The 19,184-nt window shown below is 49.7% G+C and overlaps 1 protein-coding gene across 7 annotated transcripts in view; it reads right to left on the bottom strand.

The window, feature by feature from the left end:
• CCDC12 (coiled-coil domain containing 12) overlaps positions 1-18,802 on the bottom strand; it is a 64,808-nt gene extending 46,006 nt beyond the window's left edge. For 6 of the 7 annotated variants that reach the window (XM_064274656.1, XM_064274659.1, XM_064274655.1 and 3 more), the window contains exons 1-2: positions 18,671-18,777; positions 13,295-13,469 (exon numbers count right to left, since the gene is read on the bottom strand). In XM_064274656.1, coding sequence (XP_064130726.1) covers positions 13,295-13,432 — 138 coding nt within the window. In that variant the 5' untranslated portion in view covers positions 13,433-13,469; positions 18,671-18,777. Of the gene's footprint in view, positions 1-13,294; positions 13,470-18,670 lie in introns of all 7 variants that reach the window. The other variant, XM_010589859.3, reaches the window with a different exon arrangement.
• Between the last annotated feature and the right edge of the window lie 382 nt (positions 18,803-19,184).

The following is a 19,184-nucleotide window of genomic DNA, read 5'->3' as shown; positions in this document are numbered from 1 at the left end:
AAAAGCCTCCTTCACCACAAAGCAGAACTCACAGCTCCCAGGACTTCTCACATGCTGGGTTCGTGACCGGAGTGGGAGAGAGTGAAGCACAAAGGCAAACGTTAAGGCTCATGCAGCCTGGAAGACCCCCGCCTTGCTGTGAGGTGGCCCGATATGGCACCGGGGCTGGCCTAGAACACCCTTCCCACTGCTTCATAGTGGGTGGCCTGAGTCACCAGGCACAAGGGCCTCCCAGCTGGCCAGTTCTGAGGAATGGAACAGCCAGCCAGAATCTCTGGCCCTGAGGACGTGTGGCTGGTGCCTGACCATCTCCAGATCCGTGAGGCCTGAAGAGCAAACAGGCTTCACCCTTCCACACTGACTCTGGTGGATGGGTGGGGTTCTAAGGCTGAGCTCGGCGGGGAGGGGGAAGGCCCATCTACAACATGTTCACCATCCTCGGAGCTGGTGGAAAAAGCAAGCCAAGCGCCTGAAAATCTCAGTGAGAAATGGCTGCTGAGAACAACACCCTTCTGCTTCCCCCACACATCCTAGCCACATAACCCCGCAAAGAGCTTTCTGGTAGATCAGCAGCCATCACGTGTGGCTGGTAATGGCTGCACCAACCTCAACAGTATCTGTGACCTTTCACATGGGTAGATTTATTCTTCAAATGGGATGAGTCAAGGGATAGAGTAGTATTACTATTTATTAAAAGGACAGGTATTTCCCAGCCAGCAGACGGCCAACACCACAGCTGGGACCACACCGGGGTCCTGGTGTCTCACACTACTGGCTTATTCAACGCTTGTGACCAACTAAAATGCCCAGCTTTCTTCCATGTGGGTAGCTGTTGAAACACCCCTAGTCCATGTCTGAACAAATTTCAGAAACCTCACTGTCTGACTTCAAGATCACACCAACGAAGTTCATCTTGCTGGTATCACCTCAGCTTACAGGCTTTTAAATAAGCCTCTGGCCTCTTCCCAAAGGACAAGTCTGCTTTTCCCTGAGAAAAACCCCAGCCCGGCCAACTCCCAAATCCATGTGCCTGCCCAGTTGCTTTATTTCTTCATTCAAATATTTACAGAGTATCTCTGGGTCTTGTCATCTGGCATCAAAAAGGTGACTAAGACATGACCGCTGCCCTCAGGGAGCGCAGGGGCAAATTAGAGAGGAAGCAGACAAGTGAATGTCCAGATACCACACAGCGTGTCCAAAGCGAGTACCGACCTGGTGCTGTGGGAATGCTGAGGAGCAGACGAAACCTGAGCTCAGCTGGAGGGAAGAAGGCGCACAGTAAGAGGGTGGGTCAGAGAGTGGTGGAGTAACAGGAAGGAGTGGGTGTAATGAGGCCGAGCCCTAAGTCTGCGGAGGGGGCGGGGGGGGGAACGGGACGACGACGGTGACAGTGGGAAGGAGGAGCAGCATGGGAAGGCCCGCCCAATGGGCAGCAGAGTCTGCCCTTTATCCCACAAGCTCTGAGGAGCCAGCAGAAGTCTGCAGTGACAGACTGCAGGCAGGAAGGGGGCAACAATGCAATTACAGTGTTATTTATGAAGAACATATAGAAAGGGTCAGGAACAGAGGGGATGCAGGTAACTGGGTGAGGCCACTGAAAAAGCAAGCTGGGTGTGGGCCAAGAGAGCCACCTTAACCCAAGAATGGCAGACGACTGGGTGTCTGGAGGGATGCTATCTTACAGCTGCACGGCACCATGTGGTGCTCACACGTCTGTTCACACTTGACTCTGGTGTGCACCAGGGCCTCTGGTCCCCACTGCTACCCTGGGATCAGGTGTTATCAACCCATTTGATGACAAGGATCAGGACAACTAAGAGATTTACCCAATGCCTCACCGTAATACAAGATTGGTAGCACTTAAATTGAGATATTCTGGCTGCATCATTCTTTCAAAACTTTTTCAAATAAATAGTCCCAAGGCTTGCCTACGCTTTCTGCGCATTAGCCAGAAAAGTGTGAACATGTCCATCCTCAGACCAAATGAGAAAAATAAGAAAACCACAGACTGTGAGGGCTGCAAAAGCCTCAGATATCATCTGGTACAGGATGGACCACACCCAGTGGCCCAGAGAACATGTTATAAATAGCTGTTACTTAATCAGAATCTTCCAGAGTAAGAACTGGGAATATGAATTTTCAAAGTGGCCATCCACTTCCGGGTCACAGCTCTACCACAGAGCCCAACTGAGGAGCCTCTGCGACAAATCACATCCCTCCTCTTAAAGGGCCTGAGTGACCTGTGCAAGGCCACACCTAGCTGCCTAAGGGCCATCTGTGGTCACCAGGGTGGACTCTGGACACAGAGCCAGCAGGATGAGAAGAAACGCAGAGAAATCACTTATACGAGGTAAATGGCCTGAAGACCACAAGAGATTCAGGTAGAATGTGCATCAAGAGAAGCTAGGGCTGGACCCCAGGCCTCTTAACCCCACATTGACTGCTCTGTCCACTTTACCATGTTGCCTGGGGCAATGGTGGACAGCAATGGGAGCCTGAGTTTCTAAGTCATTCAACGGGCTGCCCAGAGCCTAGAAATGCTCCATCTTGAATCTTATGGAAAGAGATTACCTCCCTCTCCCCCTCCCACTACAGAAGCCTAAAGTGCCCAACACTTGCTTTCCTAGCCTGCCTTGCAGCAGACAGGAGACCCATTTTCTGCTAAAGCCAGCTCGGGTGGATTTCTGTTGCTTGCAACTAAGTGCCCTGGCTACACGTGGCCATTTATAGTGACACCTAATGACAGAGAGTGTACAGTACTTCATAGGGTTCAAAGCTGGATGAAGTTCCACAGCTCATCTGATCCACAGGGAGGCCCTGGCATTGTAGGCAGGGCAAAGGTTCTCATGTCCACTTTGCAGAGGAAGAAGCTGAGGTTCAGGAAGGTAAAGTGTTGTGTGGACTTGGTCCCAGCATCCTCCCCAAGTCTCCAGGACCATCACGAAGGACAATGCTGACACCAGCAAGTCAAGGCCCCCACCTGGCCTGGGGGGTTACCTTTTCATTCATTCCCTTCATCTCAACGTGGAACTGAGCATGATGTGTACCAGGCCCCAACATCAGGCACCAGCGTTTGAAAACCAAGATTCTTTAACAGTCATTTCCCAGGTAAGTCAGAGGTGTACAGAGGAACAGAGCGTACTGAAGCTCCTTGGAGACTAAAAGCTATTTTAACCTTTGATCAGCTGCTTCTCAGAGTGTCACAGTCTGAGAAGTAAAAGACAGTTGTCTACTCTCTGGTGTGATCTACAAGTGACAAGATCCTAATTAAAACCAAATTTAAACTATAAGTCAGAAGTGGCACACTTATTTGTGGGAGGAAATACTGCTTAAGTGACGTCTTACAATCCTCACCTACCCACCTTTCCTTTGGAGGCACAGTGTTATCTTTTTACCTAGGTGCTCAGCTAAAACGATGGGAAAGCAGAACCACATGAGGAAGCACCCCTGGCTCTGACATCTGCGTGCTGTGGGACCTTGGGCAAGTCCTTTAGCTTCTCAGAGCTGCAGTTCCTCAACTGCCGACCAGCACTGAAGAGGGAACGTATTGATATGACGAGCTCTGCATTGTGCCGGGCAAAGAGTCAGGCCTCAATCAGTGGGCGCCAACCACGGTGAGGATGACCATGGAGCCCGACACGCCTGTCCACGCCCTCACTGTGAGGATCACACAATTCCGCCTGCCAAGTGATGACACCCCCCTCCGAAAGGGGTCCCACAGCAGATGCCCACATGCAGGCCTCTTTCCTGAGTTCACCCAGAGTAGCCACAGTGGCCAGAAGAAGACCTAGCCCTTGTCCTCAAGCTGACCACAGCTTAGAAGGGAAGATCCCACGAGTGTGCAGGGGACAGAGAGGTGGGTGGGGCTTCCACAGATGGTCTTCCTAAATTCAGACCACCTCTACACCTACCTGAAACTCCTTCCTTCTCTTCCCATGGCTCAAAACAGCTATCACTCCCCATGCTGGCCACTCATTCACTCCTCAAGTATTTGAGGTTAAGCTATCTGGTGTGTTATGTAGCCTAGGGCATGGAGCCCAAATAGGGACATGCCTCATAAGCCAATCAGTGAAACACAGCAGGATAAGTGTGTCCACAATTGGCTGAGCAGGCCTCTCTTCCATGCAGCCCACAGCATGCAAGTGCCTCATACCCCCTGCTCCCCATAGCTCTCGCACACCCTCCACCACAGCACAGCAACCCACTGTATTATCACTGGGGGTACATGGGTCAGTCTCCCCACTGGACCCCAGCCTTGACCTTGCTGGAGGCAAGGGCTGGCCTCAGTCACCTCACTCTCCAGGTGGTTCATGGGGTCTGGCGCACAGCAGGCACTCAGTAATGGCAGTAATGACAGCCAAGTGCACAAAAAGGCTCTGTAACTTATCCCTTGCTCCAAAGAGCCCCGATCCTTGAGGCCTGGCCCTCATTTAGCTAAACTCACTCCCTGAATAGACTGATCTGCCTGAGCCATGGACCCCGGGACCAGCGCAAGAAAGTCCTGCATTCACCAGATGACTCCCTCCCCCAGCATCAAACGCAGGTGTTTTTTCTTTAGAATTCAAATTATCCGGCAAGAAATCTAGTGGTACCCAGCCTGAAAACAAAGTGGGGGCAGGGGAGAGGGACAGCCCTCCCTGTCCTTGAAAGGACAAATGTTTTCTGCCCCAGCCAGTCACATTTTCTCTACACAGAACAGCTCTTTAAAGCTAAATCAAAACAGCCCTGGAGTGTGGATTTGACTCCCCACAGGTCATAGTTACCACAGCAACTGTTTTTCCTCTAGGGATTCTTTCAAGAGTAGAAGCTGTTGTTTCCCTCCAGAACAAAGCTAGAGAGAAGCCAGGGGACCAGGGACTAAGGGAAGGGCCCTGAAGGAAGGACGAGAGCCAGTCATGGCTGAGCCACATTTGGGTACATCGTTCCCTTGCCTGCACCAAGCTCTGCCCTGGGGTCCCTGCAGTTCTCCCAACACCTAGCACAGAAACGGCCCCGCAGGATGAATGGCTAGGCCGGGGCAGGCAAGGGACTTGCTTCTCCTCCTAGCTGCTTAGGGGGTGTGTGCAGGGAGAACGTTGGGGACTGGAGGGGTGCAGGGGTGTGTCAGCAGGTGTGGGGGATATAGTATTTGAGGACTGGTTGAAAGGGTGTGCTGTTGTGTGTGTGTGTGTTTGTGTGCGTATGCACCGTGTGTGTACGCATTGTAGGTAGGCTGGGGCATGTTGAAGTGTGCTGTTCGGGGTTTGTAGAGAGGTGTGAGTTTGCATGGGGGCTGGAGGTGTGTAGGGTGTGTATTGGGAGTATGTGGTGGCGTGGTGGGAGGTAGGGGATGTGTGAGAAGGTGCGGGGACTGCATTGTGTATAGAGGAGTGGGTGTGGGCTGGAGTGTTGTGGGGGGGTGTTGTGTGTATGTATTTGTGTGACGTGTTGAGGTGGGTTGGGGTATGTGGGGGCATGCTGTTGGAGATTTGTGCATGTCGGTTGGGGGGAAGTGTTCCTCAGTACCCTAAGATGGAACATGGGACACATCTTCCCCAGAAATGAACACTAATTGCATCTCGATTCTGTATTACCACTCTCGGTACTACACGTCAACCACATCCTGGTCCAAACGTCTCCTGGGGGTCAACAAAAAGCCAACAACAACCATTTAAAACACACAGCCCGAATCTGAGACAACTAATCTAGACTCAACTGTCTGGGGCAACTCACATTTACCGCCAGAACACCACTGGTCAGCTGCTCCAGAACATGAATAGAGCCCAGATGGCAGGGCAAGAGGGCTGCATTGAGGGAGGGGCCTGGCTTGATGGGTCCTTGCCCTTTCTGCGAGTCCATGGTGAGGCCTCCCACCCCGCAACCCCCCAGTGCAGAAAGCCTAAGGAACTCAGGGTCATGGGACATAGCAGCCCCAGTACAGTACCACTCCATGGGGTACCCGGAAAATGTCTGCATGCTGGGTTAAAAAGAAGTTCCTCCCTAGAAAGAGTTTACTTAAGGGCTTGTCTACTGAGGGGCTAGCATGAACTAGGATTTAGCAACACTGAAAAAGATTTCTAGCTCGTACTGGTATTAGTATCACTACTACTATTATCAAGACGTTGTGGGAGGTTAGCCACATTACTACAGACACTGCAGGCCAACCATTCACAAGGAAAATAGTCTTCTTTCTGAAAAGCAAACGACAAATAATAAACAGTGCTGGGTCACTGATATCCATATTGGGGGGAAAAAATGACTTTTGACCCCTAACCTCATATAAAACAAAAACAAATAAGTTACAGATGGGTTGGAGATCTACATGTGAAAGATAAAACAATACAACTTCTGCAATGTAACATAAGAGAATATCATCATGACCTAAGAGTAGGGAAAAATATTCTTACACAGGTCACATCACAAAAGGTATTGGGGAAAAACTGATAAGCTGAACTACATTAAAATTAAGAACTTCTGTTCAACTAAGAAAGGAGCCCCGGTAGCGCAGTGGTTAAAGCATTTGACCACTAACTGAAAGGTCGGGGGTTCGAAACCACCAGCAGCTCCATGGGAGAAAGATGTGGCAGTCTGCTTCCATAGAGATTTACAGCCTTGGAAACCCTATGGGATCATTATGAGTCGGAATTGACTAGACAGCAGTGGGTTTGGTTTGGGGTTCCTCACGTATGCAATTAAAAGGGTGAAAAGTCAAAGCCCAAAGTGTGAGAAGATAGTCAAAACTCACATAAAGAACAAAGAACTCATATCCAGGACGCAATAAGAACGCCTACAAACCATGAGAAAAAAGTCAGACAATCCAATAAAAAAGGAAGGTAGCAAAAGACATGAACAGGTACTTCACATAAACATATGCAGATGCTCAACTTCATTAGTTAGCAAGGAAACGCAAATTTAAACCACAAAGGGATACCACTACACTCCCACCAGAAGGGCTAACAAGGGAGACTGACCATACCAAGTGTTAGAGAGGAACTCTCATACACTGCTGGTGTATGGAAAACTTTTTGGCAGCCTCTACTCTGTATGTACCTCATGACCCAGCAATTCCACTCCTAGACATAGACATATACATATCACCAAATCAAAACACACAAAAAAAACCAAACCCACTGCCATCGAGTTGATTCCGACTCATGGAGATCCCACGTGTGTCAGAGTAGAACCGTGCTCCACAGGTTTTCAGTGGCCGTGATCTTACGGGAAGGAGCCCTAATGGCTAAGCACCTGGCTGCTAACAGAAAGGTCAGTGGTTCAAACCCACCAAATGGGTCTGCAGGAGAAAGATGTGGTGAACTACTTCCGGAAATATTACAGCCAAGAACACCCTATGGGGCAGTTCTACTCTGCCATACGGTGCCGCTACAAGCAGAAATCAACTTGAGGCCACCTAACAACCACAATCTTACACTGGGTGGTGTAAACAGCTTGCAATCAACTACTAACCCAACTGAAGGCTGGCAGTTCAAAACCACCCAGCAGCACAATGGAAGAAGGTCCTGGCAATCTGTTTCCGTGAAGATTACAGCCAAAAAAAATAAAGCCCTATGGTGAGGTAAAAATTTGGGGACAGTTAATGGTGATGATTGAACAACACGATGAATGTTACAATAAGGTCAATGAATTGTCCATGTGAAGAATGCAGAAGTGGCAACTGATTTACCAAAAGAAAAAAAGAGAGAAAAGAAAACCCCACGGAGCAACTCTACTCTGTAACACATGAGGTCGCCATAACCTGACTAGATGGCAATGGGTTTGGTTTTGGTTTTTAATTTAACAGAAGTAGATTGCCAGGCCTTTATTCTGTGGTGCTGCGTAGATCTGAACTACTATGGTGTTATTAAAAACAAAAACCTATGCCCATTTAGAAACCAAAAACAAAATCACTAAAATCTGAGGAGAGGACCAGTTCTGCCCAGAGAAACTGTAAGAAATAAGTATTCCAAAGAGAAAACTCTCTCAGGGCCCCTCAAGCACCCCCGCAGAACTCGGACACCCAAGAGGGAAGAAAACCTTCACGTCCTTTTGGCTCTAGAAGACAAAGGCAAAAACACCTGAGGAATTCACCATCAAGGTCACACAAAATCTTTTGTTACGAAAGCTAAGAAAAAGATTAAAAACCCAGCTTAAGTTTCAAGATTCCACCAGTGAGGCCTTGGGGAATACCCAGTTACATCTTGTAACACCACAGAAGCCATCCAACAGGGAGACTGAGGCCCAAACAACTGTGTCAGTGGCAGAGCAGCAAGAGGGACCCTGCCTTGCAGCTCCTTCTGCTACATATGGCAGCCTCAGTCACCACAGGCAAGCTCAAAGGTGAAGGCTCCAGAACAGCCGCGCATCTGCCTTGAGGCAGCCCTGCCCTTTGAAAGAAACACAGAAGCCCACCCAAGGCTGAAGGAAGGTCCTTCTCTTTCCCATCAACTCCAAGGGGGGGTGCCGGCAACAATTCCACCACAACAGGGTCAGCGTGGAACTCAGTCATGAGGTGACAGGCTCCCTGGCACCTGTTTCCGGGAGGGCACCCAGGGTCAGAAGACCTGGAGGTAGGTCTTGCTTGACTTCATATAGTCTCTTACTCTCTCTGGGTCTCAGAAACCCATCTGTAAAACAGAGGGTTCCTTTCCAGGGGTAAAACAAAAGCACAGCAGAGAGAGTAAACGTGTATATCACACCTTCCATTTCTTTTGCACACACCATCCCATTTCATTTTGATCCTGGGTGGCAAGGGTTATTGTATCCATCTTCTGGCTGAAGAAGTGGAAGCTCAAGGGACTTATCTATTGGCCCTAGAGTGAGCAGAATGGCAGAGCAAGGAGGCAAAAGCAACCTGCCCAGCCAACCTGTGCTGCAGGCAACCACGTGAGCCCACCATCAGCCTGACTCAGAGGTGGCACTTTGCTCGTGCAGGAGCAGTGGCAGGGGCAGAGGCAGACAGAGAAGGGAGCTGCAATCTGAGGATCTGAGGCCAAGCTGTGCTCGGGCACTAGCAGAAAGGCCACCAGCTCCGCAACACTAGGACAGCCTGGAGAACAAGGCCTCCAGAGCACTACCTCAGCTTGGTGCCACCTGTCCTGAGATCAGTGGGCCTCATGGTTTGGGTCCAGTGAGACCTTACAGCAGTGGAAAGGAGCTCTAATTCACCGTGAGGCTGTGGCCGCCACGGTGCACCTCAATCTGGCTGCCCTGAAACCTGCTGGCACCTCCCCCTCCAACACATGCTTCCTGAAGCAGCTTGACCAAGGTGGACTACTACCTCGTCTTCCCAAAGCCCATTGCCAGTCTCGCCTAGCTTCTCTAGGGGTGTCCCCCCGCCACACAGAAACCTCCTCTGCCGATGCTTTCTCCTGACTGTTAAATTATAAGTGGTGCGAGTTCAGGGCACAACCTGGCCTCCAGTCCTCTGTCTTTGCTGTCTAAGCTCTGTCATCTAGCCCCGGGGCTTCGAATCCTATCTACACAGCCATCTATCCCCAGTCCAGAGGCCTGCTGACATCTCTCTGCACTAAATGACTTCACAGTCATCTCAGACTGAATGTGGCCAAAACCAGACTCTCAATTTCCGCTTTAAAACCACCCTCCTCCTTCATTTCCCCATCTCAGGAACAGGCACCACCATCTACCCAGCTTGCTCAACCCCATAGCCCACCGGTCAGGACGTCCTGTACCCTGCCTCACACCTCCATGGGCTATGGTGCGGGGCGGGGCACGCCACCGTGCTCAGGCCTCCCCTGGCCCTCCATTGTCCTTAGAGGGAGGTGGCTCCCAAGGCCTCACTCTAATGTCCCCAGGCCCCCAGGTCCCCTCCACCCTCACCGCCCACGACCCCTGCTGTTCACTCTGCTCCTGTCATTCAGGGATTCTTTCTGCCCCTCAAACAAGCCAACTCTCACTTGCCTGGGATGTTCTTCCCTAGATCCCGGCACCTTATGCCCCACCATGGCTCAGCTTTCCCACCCAGAGGTCTCCTCAGCCTAGGGCAGCTGTGTAGCCCCTCCCAAATACACACACTCCACCCAGGACCCACTCCCACCCAGCACTCACTAGTTCCTGTATTATCTGCCCTGTTTACATGTGCACTGTCTACACCCCGCCACCACAGAAGTCTCTAGAGGCAGGGAGCCAGTCTCGTTCATGGCTGTGCCCCCAGGGCCTGGCACACAGCTGGTGTTCAATAAATACTTGGTGGGTGCGGATGTGCAGCTACCACCCCAGGGAAAGGAATGCTCTGCTTCTAATGAGAGAATTCCGGAAGTGATCAGAGATATTCAGACAGGTGCAGAGTCAGAATCACCTAGGGAAATTTTTTTTTAATTGCACTTTAAAAAAAAAAAAAATTATTGTGCTTTAAGTCAAAGTTTACAAATCAAGTCAGTCTCTCATGCAGAAATTTATATACACCTTGCTGTGTGCTCCTAGTTGCTCTCCCCCTAATGAGACAGCACACTCCTTCTCTCCACTCTGTATTCCCGGTGTCTGTTCAGCCAGCTTCTGACCCCCTTTGCCCTCTCATCTTCCCTCCAGACAAGAGCTGCCCACATAGTCTCATGTATCTACTTGAGCCAAGAAGCTCACTCTTCACTAGTATCATTTTCTATCTTATAGTTCAGTCCAATCCCTGTCTGAAGAGTAAGCTTTGGGGATGGTTCCAGTCTTGGGCTAACAGAAGGTCTGGGGACCATGACCCCTGGGGTCCTTCTAGCCTCAGTCAGACCATTAAGTCTGGTCGTTTTATGGGAATTTGAGGTCTGCATCCCACTGCTCTCCTGCTCCATAAGGGATTCTCTGTTGCGTTCCCTGTCAGTTATTGGTTGTAGCCGGGTACCATCTAGTTCTTCTGGTCTCAGGCTGATGTAGTCTCTGATTTATGTGGCCCTTTCTGTCTCTTGGGCCCATACTTACCTTGTGTCTTTGGTGTTCTTCATTCTCCTTTGCTCCAGGTGCGCTGAGACCAATTGATGTATCTTAGATGGCCGCTTGCCAGCATTTAAGACCCCAGACACCACTCACCAAAGTGGGATGCAGAATGTTTTCTTAACAGATTTTATTATTCCAATTGACAAGGGAACTTTAAAAATGCACAGATGCCTAGGCTCCATACCAAGACTCCCACTAGAGATCTGGGGTGAGGCCAGAGAAGAGATCACAAACTGCCTCCCCAGGAGATCCTGATGCACAGGTTGGCCTGAAAATTGATTGAGCCAATGCCTTCACTTCACAGGTGAGGCAAGCTGAAGGCCTCAGAATGGAGGACTCCTTCCAGTTTCAACGCTGGTTCATCAACAAGTGACTGTGTTAGGGGCACCAAACCTCCCACCCACAAGGTCTCCCTTTCAGTGCCTCCAAGACCTCAGGTCAGGGGAGAGCCTGGGAAGAAGTCACTCTTTAGGAAAGAACAAGGACTATACACCCATCTTGGCTGTGACTCTGCAAATCCACTTCCTTCTTAATCTAACACTTTGCACTAAAAAAAAAAACTCCATCTTCAAAGAATCAGGACTGGGATGAGTAAAGCCAGGGAACCAGGAGAACATCCTGTTTGCTTCCATTGGAACCAGGGTCAGCTCCACCCACTGTCACCCAAAAGAAAGGGCCAGAGAACCACCTGGGCCTCTACACTTCTGAGAACGCTGGTGAGAAAGGACAGACATCCACGTTTTTAGAAGTCACATGTGCTAGACCTTGCACTAGACACTTCAGAGACCTCAACTTTCTCTCTTCTCCTAGTTACTGATAAGATCAGGCACTGCATTTTGATTTTACAGACAAGGATAGGGAGGTTCAGAGTTTCAAAGACTTTCTGAGATTTAAACCAGATCTGTCTGGCTCCAAAGCCCACGCCCTCTCCACTACATCACACTGCCTCTACCAGGCAGTCTGAGTGCAGTTTTTATGTGATGGGAAGGTCTTCCTTTCCTGGGGGCTGCTTGCTCCCTAGTACCTGGGGGTAGGGAGGGATACAGGGCCAGGGCCTGAGGGACAATCCAAGGTGAGTAACATCCCAAAGTATCACTGCAGGGGGTTCCTTCAGTCCTGGTTTCCTGGTCTATTCAATAAGGATAAACCAACTCCTACCTCAAAGGGCTGCTTTGGGGACTGACACTGAATGAGCCCTGAGATCTTGCCACAAATTGCCATGTAAACGTTATGACTGCCAACCTGCAAGAGGCTGTCAACATAGGAGAGAGTGACTTTGCAACCAGGCTGCTGGGCATGGGGATATGGTTACAAGGGGTCATGGGAAGAGGCAACTTCTTGAGAAGTAGGCAGGACGTGAACAAGTCTAACTCCTCACCCAGTACAGTGGGCTCTTCTCCACTGTCCCTCCTCGCCGCCCTCACTTGCTAGCCCTTCTTTCTGGCCCCCTCACTCCATACTGGCAGGGACCTTCTCTGGTGTGCCCAGGTCAGAAAGTACTAATGCATTCCCCTACCTTGTCCCTGCTCTCACCCTCCATGCTGTGCCTCCCTTGAGTGTGTGGATCACAACTGCACACTCTCAATCTTCAGCACTGAACTGCACCGGGTACACACACAGGACCTCAATGAGCATCTGCTGGAGACACCAGCCCTGAAAACCGACAACTTCAGAACCCTCTGCCCCAACTCTAGGCTCACCAGGGCTGATCTGATGGTCACCTGGGTCCTTCTCAGCTCTCAATAAATGGGAGTTCAGGTAGAAATGTGGTTTCTTATGAGTCAGGCTAGAGGGAGTAAGTCTTCCAGGGATACACTGCTCAATAAAGTAATCATGAGCCGCATGTGGCTGGTTAAATGTAAATTAATTAAAATTAATAAAATGTCATATTAACCGCATCATAAGGGCTGAACAGTCACCTGTGGCTTGTGGCTACTATGTTAGCACAGATTACAGAGCACTGCAACCATCACACAAAGTTCTGTTGCACAGTGCTACTCTAGCCTCTAAAAACTCGTTGCCGTGGAGTCAATTCCAACTCATAATGACTCTTAAGCACAGGTTTTCCAACGCTGTAATCTTTACGGAAGCAGGATACCACATCTTTCTTCCATGGAGCAGCTGGTGAGTTCGAACTGCCGACCTTTTGGTTAGCAGCTGAGCACTTTAACCACTGCACCACCAGGGCTCCTCACTCTAGTCTCTTTGCTGTTGTTGCTGGGTGCTGTCACGTTGTTTCTGACCCATAGTGACCCTATGTACAACAGAAGGACACACTGCCTGGCCCTGAGCCATCCTCACAATCACTGCTATCTTTGAGCCCATTGTTCGGCCACTGTGTCAATCCATCTTGTTGAGGGTCTTCCTCTTTTTTGCTTACCGTCTGCTTTACCAAGCATGATGTCCTTCTCGACTGCACCCTCCTGAAAGCATGTCCAAAGTGCCTGAGACAAAGTCTTGCCATTCTCGCTTCTAGGGAACATTCTGGCTGTACTTCTTCCAAGGCAGATTTATTCATTCTTCTGGCAGTCCATGGTATGTTCAATATTTTTCACCTACACCATAATTCAAATGCATCAATTCTTCTTTATTCATTGTCCACCTTTAGTATGCATACAAGATGAATGAAAATATCATGGCTTGGGTCAGGTGTACCTTAGTCCTCAAAGTGACATCTTTGCTTTTTAACACTTTAGAGGTCTTTTGCAGCATATATGCTCAATGTGATAACATATCATCTGATTTCTTAACTGCTGCTTCCACGGGTGCTGACTGTGGATCTAGTTTCTAGAGCCAGGTAAAAAATTGGAAGTGGCACTGAACCTGCAAGCGAAGAGCCAGACCTCAGTCCCGAGGTCCTCAAGGTCACACCCAACCCCTGAGGTGCTCATCAACCAGCCACCCAGCTTCCCTCCTCTCAGGGCAACAAAAGACAGCACAATCAAGGCCAAGTGCTCGGGCAACCTGGCAGCCAAGGGGCAAGTGTTTGTGCAGAGTTTATCAATCAGCTTTAGGAGCCTCCATTGGCTGCTGAGGAAGAGGTCAGGGAAGGACATAGTAGCCTCACACTGCCCTGCGGGACAAAAAAAAAAAAAAAAAATTTTTTTTTTTTTTAGAAAAATGCCACAGAGCTTCATCCGCGGAGTCTTCAACTGCTCACCTACTCACCCAGACTGGAACTTCTGATGAACATCAAGAAATGACGTTCAAATACAATACGGAAATGTGCGCCCCGGCTGGCTGCCCTCCCAGCTGCAAGCACAGGCTCCCGCAAAACTTGGCCACCAAAGCCCCTCGCCCAGCACTTTCAGACCACACCCCTGCCCCTAATCACTGCCAAGTGCTTGCTGTCAAAACTGCTGGAGCATCCCCCACCGTTGCCGCCATGCTTCTGAATGTTTCCACCCCCGAACAGTCTCCTTTCCAGCCTCCTATACCCACCCACCACAGCCCCCATCCTCCATGGCACAGCTCAAGTTCCATTCTGTCATCCCACCAAGCTTTCCCAGACCCAGCCTGGATGTCCCAGAAAATGAACCCCAGTGATACAGTCTAATACTGTAGTCTTTCCACCTGTCAACCTGGGCTGGCTGACCTACAAGACACTACTTTGGCCTGCTACCAGGTGTGTCCTGTACGGGACTCCCCTCTCCCCAGAGTCTGGCACAGGCTGGAATCCAGGAAATTGTCTTTACTAGCTCCATGACCTTGGGCATCCCAGCTCCTCTGAACCTCTTGCCTTGCCCCCCTCAGAAGTCGGTCACATCGGGTGGGCTGACTGACCAGGAAGTGTTTTGTAAAATTACACAACAGTAACAGAGTTTCATGCTGAATAACATACAGAAACACTGCAATCCTTCACTGTGCACCCCTTCATCTGCCACAAGCTCAGAGCTCTGATCCCTTCCCAATATTATTAAATTATGAGTCTATGATCTAGTGGGGAGAGAAAATGAAGATAAGATGGTAAGGAAATCACTCTCACAAGCAAAATCCTGAAGCCTCTAGCAAAACCACGCACAAGTAGGTACTTGATGAAGGAGTTAACACTGAGTGGCAGGGGGCCACCAAAGAGCCACCTCTGAGGGGCAGGCGGTCACTCCCTACAGGCAGGTTCAGGCTGAGAGCATGCCCCACCCTGCAGCCTGTTATACAGGGGCTAGATCCTAACATAAGAGAACTGAACTAAAAATGTGGAGCAACTTCCTCTCGAGAGGAGACTCTTTGGGTCTTATCTGCCAGCAGCAGGCAGTCCATACTTCCTCCCGCCACCTCACCACTTATTTAAAAAAAAAAAAAACAAACCCATTGCCCTAGAGTCGATTCCAACTCATAGTGACCCTATAGGACTGAGTAGAATTGCCCCAAGGGGTTTCCAAGGAGCGCCTGGTGGGCTCGAACTGCCGACCTTCTGGTCAGCAACTGTAGCTCCTAACCACTATGCAACCAGGGTTTCCTCACCACTTATAGGTCCGGCAAAAAAATGCCTGTGTGCTAGGAAAAGTAGCTCAAAGTATACACCCCTGACTGTCTTTCCCCCAGGCACTTACTCTGGTAAATGTCAGTAAAGAACTGTGGGGAATCAGGCTGCACCCCAGAAAGACATGGGGATGTACTGTGTACGGCGGAAATCATGACCACCCTCCTACCATGGAAGAGATTTCATGTTATTAAAGTATTTTCAAAGGCAGGCTCACAACAACTGAGGGAAGAGAAGGGCCCACCGAGGGTGTGCAGTTCCAGCCCAGTCCTTCTTGGCTTGGCTGTCACAACTCCCGAGGAGGTGACATGAGGAACAAGGAAGTTAAAGGCAGCCCTCTCACCCTTGCTATCATGAAGGGGCAAGATGACCACAGCTTGGTGTCTCCCAGGGGACATCTCTTACTCATCACGAAGGAGAGCCAGAATCAGAATCTAGAAGGCATTAAGGTCTATAAATATGAGCAGCTTGGACTCAGGGCCTACAATCTTTTTCCACTATTGTTTTCTTGAGCAGGTGATCCACTGTCTTAGTTATCTAGTGCTGCTGCAACTGAAATACCCCAAGTGGGTGCCTTAACAAAAGAAATTTATTTTCTCACAGTTAGGGGGTTACAAGTCCAAATTCAGGGCGCCTGCTCTAGGGGAAGGCTTTTTTTTCTGTCAACTCTGGAGGCAGCTCCCGTCTCTTTTGAGCTTCTGTTCCTTGGCGTTCTTTGTGTAGCTTGGCATCTATCTTGCCCCATCTTTGCTCCCTGGATTACTTGCTTATTCTCTTCCTTTTTTGACTCAAAACACACTCTACGTTAATACTAGCTTATTAACATAGCCAAGAAAAGCCATTCCCAAATGGGATTATAACCACAGGTATAGGGGTTAGGATATATAACACATATTTTTGAGAGACACAACTCAATCTATAGTATTCTCAAAACCCAAAAGGTACCAAAACGTATACGGTACATAGTAAAGTATTTCCCACCGCACTCCAACCCTGCATTAAGCAACCCAAATCAGTGCACAAAGAAAATCACCACCTGTTCTCATGGTCCCTCTAACCCTAAGACTCTCCTGGGACACCTCCTAGTCATGTGACCTTGGGCAAACTGCCTAACGTTTATTGGGCTCGGTGTTTCCACCTATAAAATAACAGAATAACCCTCATTCTTTGTTTTTCTCAGGGTTGTCATCAAGGTAGATAAGATAAAACAGATGGTATTAACTACCAAGTTAAATTTAAAAACACCCCTATCTTTAATCAAGACAATTAAATCGTTAGAGCTACTGAGAAAAATGGGAGTACCATATACTCCCACCTCCCTTTCCTTCTTTCTTTTTCTCCTATCTCTATCTCCATCTAATGCTCAATACTCAGTATTTTGCTTGACTGTCTCCCCAGGTAAATGGAAGCACCTTAGGACAGAAACTTCTGTGTTCTGCTCACTGCTGTTGCTGGCACACAGTAGGTGCTCAGTATGAACTCCCAGCTCCAATTATCTGTCTTGAACTAAAAGCCAAACACCATTTCACCACCTGCCACTGACTCACTGCTGACACCGCAGTCTGAAAACAATAAAAAAAAGTCAACCAAAAATTCTAATTTCCTCTTTCTAACTAGAAGGGCTAGATAGAATGGAAAAATCAGGAGCTCCTGGATATGAAAGTCATGCCAGGAAAAGGAAAATGCTGCCAACAGAGTAAAAAACGAGGCTTCGGGATAACCCCTGTTTCTTAAATAAAATGGAAGGAAACTCCAGGGGCCATCAAGCTCTCAGTTCCAACAGAGAAGCTATGTGATTTCCAGATGCACATTTTCCAGAAAGGAATTCACAGCCAAGAGCTTTCTGAAGCCAAAACTGTGGAGACCTAACTCAACTAAAAGAACAAGCAGGCCATGTTTTAATCGCATTGCAAGAACCCCTTTTTATAGGCCAGTTCTCCTGATGGCCCAGAGAATCCTCACCTTCCCACGGCAGTGGGCCCTCAAGATACTATCTCGCCCCCTGTTTTCTGACCACAAACCGAGACCCAGTAATCTGGGCCCTAGATCCAAGCAAAAACCTCAGGTTGATCAGCCACTGTTTGGAAGGCTGAGCTTGAGCTCCCCTGGGCCAGGCAGTCTGGGAAACCTGTCTGAGAGGACAGACTGCTGCTAGCAGAACCAAAAGTCAGCTTTCACTCTCTGTTACTTCCCGTTTTGCTTTCCCACAGGACACACGGGAGCCCGGCAGAAAAGAAAGTAGGGTCCAGGCTCATCACCCGTTTCCACCACCCCCTGCAGGTCTAGATATTTAATACTTTGTAGAGTTCAGAATACAGTTTTCACCCATCCAACAACAGCAGAACCAACAACCTCGGCCCTCCCTTGTCTCTACAGCCCTTTCACACAGAATATCCCGTTAGATCTCAAAATAAACCAGTGAGAATTAAAGTGTAAGGGTTGTTAGAGCCCACTGGAGGAGACATGGAAAAATCAGAGCTCAGGGAGGTGAGGCAATTTGCCCCAAGTCCCAGAGCCCCAAATGACAAGGGCACGATCTGCACACGGGGAGCGAACTTCAGAATTCTCCTTAATTCAGAAAAATGAACAAAGTAAAAACGGAATCATCATTTTGGTGTCAAACGAGCGTAATGAAAAATACTTCCGAACTGGCAACTAACAGGACTATGAGGTTTATCCCCAGAGAAGTAGCTTGGGAACGAACTAAGCATCCTTCTCTTTGTTTCCCTGCGGTCCACCCTGACCTAGAGATGGGTTTTTCTTTGGATTTTTGCATTCAGCGACGCCAGCTGCACGTCCGGGGAACAGTCACCTGCCACCCTAACCAAGGCGCGATGGAGCACAGGGAAGAGTCGGCCAGACCTTAAGAATCGAGACTTGCGGTGAGAAACCCGCTGGGCCATCGGGAAAGGGAAGATTCAGGGCGTTCAGGCTCGAACAAGACACGCCTAACCACCCGAAAAGCACCGGAGACTAGAACCAGCCCCAGATACACAACCGTGCAACACCAGGCAGGAGCTAGCTAAAAGTGCCGGTCTCCCGGGACTGGGAAGCGCAGACCACTGCCCCACCCGCTCCCACTGCGGAGGAAGAGTCCTGCGCGGGCTTCCACCAGCCTTGGTGGGCGAGTGCCGACTCCTTGCGCACGCGCGCAAAGCCCGCGCATGCGCAAGCTCGACAACAGCCTTTTACATAGTCGCCCACTGTCCTAACGTCTCTGTTCCAGACCTCGATTATGAGCTGCTCCAACCACAGCTCTCACTACTCATTCCTCACCTTGCGTCCAGTTTTCTCCCGTAGGGCCTTCAGCCTTTCCTTTCGCCGCAGCGCCTCTTCTTCTAGCCGGCCCACACCGGCCGCAGTCCCCGCCATCTTGCCAGCCGACCCCCCCTCCTCACTCGCCGGCACCGCGCAGACCCAAAGAGAGTCTCACGGCCAATCCAGAGGCTAGATTGAGAAAGCAGGAAGTTCTAAGAGCCAATCAATGGTGAGTTACTATAGGACCCGCCCACTTCCTGCCAGACAACTCACCTAGCTGGCGGGGACCAGCAGAGAAAAAAGCGCTAAGGCTCGATTGGTCCAACGCCAATCAGTGGGAAAGCAACAAGTGGAAGCAGACCTGAGAGGAGGAGATTAGAGCGCATCGATCGCCCTAGTTTTGGCCCGCCGAAGCTCACTCATCCTGGCCTCTTGGAATGCCCTGTCCTTGTCCACTTGCCTGATTCGTCAATGCTTGAGTACTTCCAAGAGCCTTCCCTGGTCTTCCATTCCGACCTCAGCCCAGTATGAG

Source organism: Loxodonta africana, chromosome 22 (assembly GCF_030014295.1).
Source record: "Loxodonta africana isolate mLoxAfr1 chromosome 22, mLoxAfr1.hap2, whole genome shotgun sequence".
NCBI lineage: Eukaryota > Metazoa > Chordata > Mammalia > Proboscidea > Elephantidae > Loxodonta > Loxodonta africana.
This window is presented reverse-complemented; position numbering and strand designations above follow the sequence as displayed.